Here is an 8684-nt window from a genome sequence, read left to right on the forward strand (position 1 = left end):
TATATATATATATATATATATATATATAACATACAAAATTAAACAGCATTTATAGTTTTTTAATGCTTTGAATGTTGTTGAATGATATGAATATATAAATTATAATCTCAAATATTTCTTAAAATGAAATTCTAAAATGAATAATTTGGTGTAATATTATATAATATTTTATACAGTAATTATATTCCCATATTTATAGGACAGTTCATAAAGTAAATTCCTAAATAAATACTCCAATAGTGTTCTATTTTTTTAAAAAGTAGAATTTTGTGGGGGGGAGGAAAGCTTTTATTATGAAAAATTAAAACGCGCTTCCTGGTATCGTCACGAAGCGTCACTAACCTGCTGAATTGTTTTTCTGCAGTGTACGGTCCTCTGACACACAATGAGCAGCTGAAGTTACAGTGAGCATAAAGAACAAGTTGAAGTCAAGTACACTGGAGTGAGTTTGAATGATTTAAACCTGTAATTCTGTTTATATAAGACGAGGGAGAACCATGTTGTTGTTGTTGTTGTTGTTGTTGTTGTTGTTATGTGAACTGATCATCTGTCTGTCTGTTCCAATAGCATGTCCGACCCTAAAACAGCTGGAGCTGATGCTGGATCAGTGGTGTCAGACCCTCAACACTCCCAAAAGATTCTAAGGGTCCTTCGGTCTTTACGACAAGATGATTGTTTTCAAGATGCAGTGCTGGTTTTGGAAGGTGAACAGATTCCTGTTCAGAAAAACATTCTGGCTGCTGCTAGCCCATACATCAGGTATGAGAATAAGCTTGAAACTAGGATACATTTGCATGAAATGAGATGATCAGAACAGTAGAACTGGTATGTTTGCTCAGACATGTAGCAGACCCTTGAGCAATGTGTCATATGGGTGTGCCACACAGCCCCACCTTGCCTGTTGCTTGGGTCAATTAAAGCAATAGTTCACCTAAAAAACAGAAAAGAAAAGACATTTACACACCCTCATTTCAGCTACCAGCACGTGAGACTTCTGCTGAACTTGAAAGGGCGACTAAACACCCAGAAGGACACAAAATCACCACAAAAGAATGATAAAAAGGGTTGTTTAGTATTATTTATATTATTTATTTTTTGTAGCTTTTCTTAGAACATCCATGTGATTTTATGAATGTGCCATTATTCATTAGTACTAAAATAACAAAAAAGTAAAATGTAATTCAAAATATGAACAAAAACAATAATGGTATATCAATGCTAATATCACTAGGCTACTATGAACTTTGAGATGCATGAATTATTCGATTCGTGAACTTTTCATTTGAAGCCATTTTTTCGAGATCCCTTTTCTCTTATTGGATCCACTTTTTTTTTTTTGTCCGTTGACAATTCTGTTACAAAAGTACAAAATTTCTGTCATGTACAATAGAGCATTTTAATATAAGCAAATAGTTCACAATACTGTCACGTAAAACCAAATCAGCTAAAACTGGAAAGTTTGTAAAAACGCTGTAGGGCATTTGATGGGTGTGCAACTCTCCAAGATATTAAGTCTGTCCTTTTATTAGATCCACAGTGAATGAACTCATGTTGCTACATGTTTGCAGGACCAAATTAAATTACAACCCACCAAAGGAGGATGGATCTGTATACAAAATCGAGTTGCAAGGGATCTCGATCACGACCATGAGGCAGATATTGGACTACGTTTTCAGTGGGGAGGTAATTATATTACTTTACTTATACTTTATGCATGTTCCCGCAGTCATTAAATACCTGACTTTTACAATTAGGATTTCTAGGCCTGGAAAAGTCTTATTAAAACTTAAAAACTTCAAATCTTTTCATGATTAAGACAAGACAACAACAGCATTACACACTTATTACTGTGACAAGATCAACATGCAATGTTGTTGATGGAAAAAAAAGCAAGAATAAAAACTTTTAAAAAATAAAAACTTAAACAAAATTACTATATTTTCTTCAACTAAAAAGTGCAGAAATAATATTTTAAGGAAATAAAAGCCTCTATGAGCTTTCATGCTTAGGGTTGCCAAATGTCAAGTGACATATTTGTGATACCTTAACTTATATATGACAACATTTTCATTGACTAAAACTAGACCAAATTTCCCAGACTTTTAGGCAACTAAAACTTGACTACACACAATACTGGATGCTGTAGGTTGACTAAATATGATAAAAGCTAAAAAGTAACTTTGACACGGGACTAAGACTAACAAAAAAACGATAGCTGACAAAATTAACACTATTTATTAGTTAAAAGCTGTGGGAAAACTGTATATGAATTATGAATGTATGTCACAAACTATTGGATTTTCCTTGTCATATTGTCAGTGCTTCTCTAGCTGGCAGATTGTTGAGATTGTTGTCAACACATTTCTCTTTTCTAGATTACTCTAAGTGAAGACACTATCCAGGATGTGGTCCAGGCTGCTGATCTTCTTCTCCTCACTGATCTTAAATCTCTGTGCTGTCAGTTCCTGGAAAGCTGCATTACTGCAGAGAACTGCATCGGCATTCGGGTCTTCTCTTTGCATTACTGCCTGCACCACGTCTACCACGTGGCCACAGAGTTCCTGCAGACGCATTTTCGAGACGTGGCCAACACGGAGGAGTTCCTGGAGCAGCCGCCCGATCGCCTGTGTGAGCTGCTGTCCATAGAGAAGCTCAACGTGGGGAATGAAAAGCACGTACTGGAGGCCGTGGTCCGCTGGCTCGACCATGACATTGAAGCTCGGCGAGTAAGTGGAACAGTTGTTTCTGGAAAGTTCCATATGCACAGGCATAGACAAACTTTAAACATAAATAATTAATTAATTATAATTTCACATATATATATATATATATATATATATATATATATATATATATATATATATATATATATATATATATATATATATGATGTATGTATATATATGTATATCTGTATATGTATATATGTGTATATATATGTGTGTGTGTGTATATATATTGTGGAAAGTAAGTTACTAATGCCGAATTTATGGATTTATTATTGTAAATGAGAATCATATTTAGGTCATGATTGTCAGTTGTTTGTGAACTAAATCTGCTGTTAAATGGCGAGATATTATATATTTGTGATTAGAAATAATCTCATTATGATTAAAAATAATGAATAAATTAATTAATACACTTAGACCGGAATATCGATGATAAATAGAATATAAAAGTATATTTTTAATAAACATACAGCATTTATTTGTAGGGTACACCGGAATGAAAATATATATTTGAAAGCCGATAACCGACATATTGGCCGATATATAGTACAGGCCAAAAGTTTGGACACATTACTATTTTTAATGTTTTTGAAAGAAGTTTCTTCTGCTCATCAAGCCTGCATTTATTTGATCAAAAATACAGAAAAAAATGTAATATTGTGATATATTATTACAATTTAAAATAATTGGTTTTCAATTTATTATACTTTAAATGATCATTTATTTCGGTGATGCAAAGCTGAATTTTCAGGATCGTTACTCCAGTCTATCACATGATCCTTTAGAAATCACTCTAATATGATGATTCATTATCAAAGTTGGAAACAGTTCTGCTGCTTAATATTTTTTCATAACCTGTGATACTTTTTTAGGATACTTTGATGAATAAAAAAAAGAAAAAGAAAAAAGAAAAGAAAAAAAAAAGAAGCAAATGTTTTCAAGATAGAAATCTTTTATAACAACAATATACACTACTGGTCAGTAATTTGGGGTCAGTAATTTTTTTCTTTATTTTTTTTAAAATAAATCAATTTTATTCTGCAAGGATGTGATAAATTGATAAAAAGTGATAATAAAGAAGATTTATATTTTTTAAAAAAATTATTTTGAATAAATGCAGTTCTTTTTAACCTTTTATTCATCAAATATATTAGGCAGCAGAACTGTTTCCAACACTCATAATAAATCAGAACATTAGAATGATTTCTAAAGGATCATGTGATTGACTGGATGTCACATGTGACACTGAAGACTGGAGTAATGATCCTGAAAATTCAGCTTTGCATCACCGAAATAAATGATAATTTAAAGTATAATAAATTGAAAACCAATTATTTTAAATTATAATAATATATCACAATATTACATTTTTTTCTGTATTTTTGATCAAATAAATGCAGGCTTGATGAGCAGAAGAAACTTCTTTCAAAAACATTAAAAATAGTAATGTGTCCAAACTTTTGGCCTGTACTGTATCTAATTTCCAAATTTGTTTATAATTTTTGAGAGCCTGATTACAAAAACAAAAGTCTCACCATTTAAAGCCAAGTTCCAAGCACACAATTATAATGATGTTCTTTTATGTAGCAGATATGACAGACTTGCAGTGATTCCAATCATATTTCAAGCAATTTAAAACCATCATGGCGAACAGCGCGCATCTGAAGTGTCTCAGCTAAAGGAAATAATCCATTATTTATTGGCTTTAATATATCGGCCAAATTTTCTTATTGGGCCGATAACGATAACATTAAAAATTTACATATATTGACCGATACCGATATGGTGACCGATATATCGTGCATCCCTATTTATTTGAAATAGAAATGTTTTGTAACATTATAAAAAAATGTATTGTCATTTTTGATCAATTTATTTAAATACATCCTTGCTGAATAAAAGTATTAATTTATTGTATGTATTAACTTATGAATGCTATTATTTGTTTGTTTCTTTGTTTTTATTCAGTCCTGTTTAATTAGGATGCCTTTTTTTTTTTCAGGTCCACATGAAAGAAGTGATGTCTGCCGTCTGGGTTCAAGGCCTGGACCAGTGCTACCTCCAGGAGCAGATGCTCGGAGACTCCCTGATGAGGGAGGTCATAAGGAATTGTTGTATGGACTCGCTGCGAGGAGCAATGCAGCACGGGGAGGCGCTGCTTGCTGCATTTAAACCCCGTGGCTACTCCGAGTGTATCGTCACAGTAGGCGGTGAGGAGAGGGCGTGAGTATGAACATGCATAAAAAATAAAACTAGATCATGATATTATGCAAGGATAGTTCTGTAAGAAGTTTTTCCCCTGAATTCCTTTGTGTTTCTGATGTAGCTCTCGGAAGCCCACGGCAGCGGCTCGCTGCATGTGTCCACTTTATGACCGAAACAGGCAGCTCTGGATTGACCTGAAGCCAATGAATGAGAGGCGAATTGGTCACGGGGTTGTGTCAGCAGGTTTGTACTAGCTCAGCGTTGTGAGGCAATAGAGCTTACGTTCTTCTTTTATTTGTTTAGTTATTTGAATTCTAAGACATATGATTATAAATAATGACACAATCGTAAAACAAAATATTCCTGTGATATTTACTACTATTTAAAAGTTTGGGGTCAGTGGTAAGTTTTTTTTATTTATTTATTTAAAAAAGTGATACTTTTCAGCAGGGATGCATTAAATTGACCAAAAGTGACAGTAAAGACATTTATATGGATACATCAAATAAATGCTGTTTTGTTTTACTTTCTGTTCATCAGAAAAATGCGTCACTGTTTTCACAAATATATTAAGCAGCACAAACTGTTTCAAAATTGATAATAATAAGAAATGTTTTTGAATGACTTTTGAAGGATCATGTGACACTGAAGACTCTGGAGTAATGGCTGCTGGAAATTCAGCTTTGAAATCACAGGTTTTTACTGTATTTTTGATCAATTAAAAGCAGTCTTGGTCAGCATAAGAGACTTCTTTTAAAAATAAAATTCTTAATTTTCAGTCATTAACTTATACAGACGAAATAAACCCCATAGCTTAAATGTTCCTGATTCCATCTGCTATTTGTTGTAGCATACAGTCTGGAAAAGATGTAGAACACCCTTGTGTCTTGTGTTTAGTGTATCCACAGCAATATAAATCCATCATATGCTCTCCTTAGCATTAAAAAATAAAACGATAAATGGCATTAGACTTCATATGACTGAGTTCTGACTTGTTGCGCAGAGTTCATCCCGAGGATTATTATGCTTCTATTACTTACATTTATAATCACTGTTAGTACTTATAAATAATTAACTGATAGTCTGCCTGTCCAAACAGAGGGGTTCCTGTTTGCAGTAGGAGGAATGGATGAGAATAAAACTGTCTTGAGCAGTGGAGAGAAATATGACCCAGAGACCAACAGCTGGACCCAAATCCCACCAATGATGCAGGTATTCCTTAGAGATATGCTCCATTATTGACTAGTTGGTGCGTTCCATCAGTTGGTCTTATGGAAACCCTGTATTAGGCTCATTTAGAGTGTGTTCTTCCATTCAAAAAAGGTACGGCGCACAACAGAATTAAACCTCTTAAGACATGTTTTTACTATTTACATACTTAAATTTCTGAATTAATTACTTATCCTATGAAGCATTGTGAATTATGGAAGTGATTAAAAAAACAAAGGGCAGTGAAAAAGCAATGGCATCACTTGTGATGTTGCTCATTTGCAAGTCGCTGTGGATAACAGTGTCTGGTAAATGGTGAAATTTGAATGGCAATGCTACTGTTGGACTAGTAAATTAACAAGCATAGTGTATATCAGATATTTAAAGATAAATATTAAATTTAAATAAAGGAACCTGTTTACTGATTTCAACTGGTTGAAAATGCTCTATATAATATAATCACATCTTGAAACATGCACCAATGCTTCATTTTTCTCTATATCCCAATAATTTGTTAACAATGTGTATTCTTTACTTCGATGAGGTCATTGTTTCTGCCTTAAATTAATGCATTATTTAAATTAACACATTGATAGATAATTGTGTGATTTATATTGTAATCTATTCTCAGTTTTTTGAACCAATATCAATTCTTAAATCCAAAGAATTGATTTTAGTCTATGCTGTTTTCAGTTAATGAATAAACAAAACTTTGTAGCACCTCCTATCCAGTAAATCGCAATAAGCATTGAGCTTTGTTACTTTTGATATGAAACAAAGTCTCAGCTTTCTAATGAAGTAAACAGTTGAGAAAGAAAGAGCATGTGTAATAGTATAATGGATCTGTGCGTCAGGTCTTAAAGTTACAGCAGCCTAATATATCTGCTGCCAAATTATGAGGTAATATTTAAAATATCTATATGGCAATTTTTTCCCTATGGTATCGACGTCAAAATTGTGGCCAGTAAAAATGCTAAGTGGCTATAACTTTGGAAAACCACTACAACCTGCAATAATATAATAATGCACCAACTGGGGTTCCCTGTATAGTATATAGAATTTGTTTTTTTTTTAGTAGAATTTGCCATATACTGTACTTGATACATAGCACAATTAATCAATATTGAATGGAATTGAATCGAAATCGGAATTGAATCGCATACTTGAGAATCTAAATCAAATTGTGAAATTTGTCAATACCCAGCCCTACAAGTAGAGTGTTTTCATGGTAAAATTTTAGTGATTGTTTGATTGTCGAACATGACTGACTGACCAGCAAACCAGCAACAGATATAGGAGCAAACGATCATCTAAATCAGACTGTACTGTGCTGTTTGGTGATCGTGCAACATCAAACCACATTTACAGTACCAAAGTCATACGTCAGAGCTGAATATATGCAGGTTATAAAGCTTCTTCTCATCATGCAAGCTCATGTTATCACTTTGAGAAAACAATGAAAAACAGAGAAAATACAAATATTTACAGATGACTACTATTTACCTTAAACAATGCGGTGTGAACTATTTATGTTAAATATGGTCTAAAAATAGTTTGGAAGGAGATATGGAAATTTGAGTTTGGAATTTTGAAATGGAAAATGTGTAGGAACCCTGTGAATTGTAAGATCATTATGATGCCGTTCTTACAAGGAACCACTAGGTGTCAGTATTGTAATATTGTATTTTCTCGTCTGCCCAGGCCAGACAGCACTTCGCCATGGCGGAGCTGGATGGGATGATCTATGTTTTGGGTGGAGAGAACGAGGACACTGAGGTCCTTCTCACGATGGAGGTGTTTGACCCCCATTGTAACATCTGGAGAACACAACCAAAAATGACCACAGTGCGCAAGGTGAGATTTAGCTAACTTTCTAGTGCACGAATCCACACACTGCAATACTCATGTTTCTTATACTTTTGCCTCTCTATTCTTCAGTTTGGTAGCTGTGCCACCATGAAAAAGAGACTGTACGTGATGGGCGGCGGATCGTACGGTAAGATTTATGACTCTGTGGAGTGCTACGACCCCAAAACCCAACAGTGGACAACAGTCTGCCCTCTTAAGGAGAGGAGGTAATGTGTACACAAGGATGTTTACTATTATCTATCAGAAAATACTTTCCAAAGCAACTTAAAAACACTTGCTTATATGGCTTATTACCATCTTGTTCATGTAGTATGGCAATAATTGTATTCATGATCAACAAGTTAACACGATAAAGTCACTATGGAATCAAAATTAACTTGTTTTTATGGAATATTGCCACATTTATTATAAATGATTTATCCTTGCAGATTGTCATCTAGAGCCAGTCATATGCAAATGTATTTGCCCTTGTGACGTCACAGATCCTGCAATATTAAAATGAGCAGTTTTTGGAATTTGATTAAATAAATTCTTTATAATGAGGGGGACTTTTTAAGCTATGAAACTTAAGGGATGTTTTAATGGTACAAAGACCTCTTATACGTCAAAAGATCAAGGCAAATGTGATTTCTCATGTCATGACCACTTTAACATTTTATGTAAGGGTCTGTA

General features: G+C 33.7%; 1 protein-coding gene across 2 annotated transcripts in view; it reads left to right on the forward strand.

Annotated features, from left to right (window-relative positions):
- Positions 1 to 320: 320 nt before the first annotated feature.
- The window catches only part of gan (gigaxonin), an 11502-nt gene continuing 3138 nt past the window's right edge, over positions 321 to 8684 (forward strand). Inside the window, exons 1-9 of one of the 2 annotated variants that reach the window (XM_079873809.1) lie at positions 321 to 442; positions 568 to 759; positions 1569 to 1683; positions 2376 to 2726; positions 4732 to 4952; positions 5056 to 5177; positions 6034 to 6146; positions 7845 to 7997; positions 8082 to 8218. In XM_079873809.1, coding sequence (XP_079729935.1) covers positions 569 to 759; positions 1569 to 1683; positions 2376 to 2726; positions 4732 to 4952; positions 5056 to 5177; positions 6034 to 6146; positions 7845 to 7997; positions 8082 to 8218 — 1403 coding nt within the window. In that variant the 5' untranslated portion in view covers positions 321 to 442; position 568. The remainder of the gene's footprint in view (positions 443 to 567; positions 760 to 1568; positions 1684 to 2375; positions 2727 to 4731; positions 4953 to 5055; positions 5178 to 6033; positions 6147 to 7844; positions 7998 to 8081; positions 8219 to 8684) is intronic. The other variant, XM_079873810.1, reaches the window with a different exon arrangement.

Source organism: Squalius cephalus (assembly GCF_949319135.1).
Source record: "Squalius cephalus genome assembly, chromosome: 6".
Lineage (NCBI taxonomy): Eukaryota > Metazoa > Chordata > Actinopteri > Cypriniformes > Leuciscidae > Squalius > Squalius cephalus.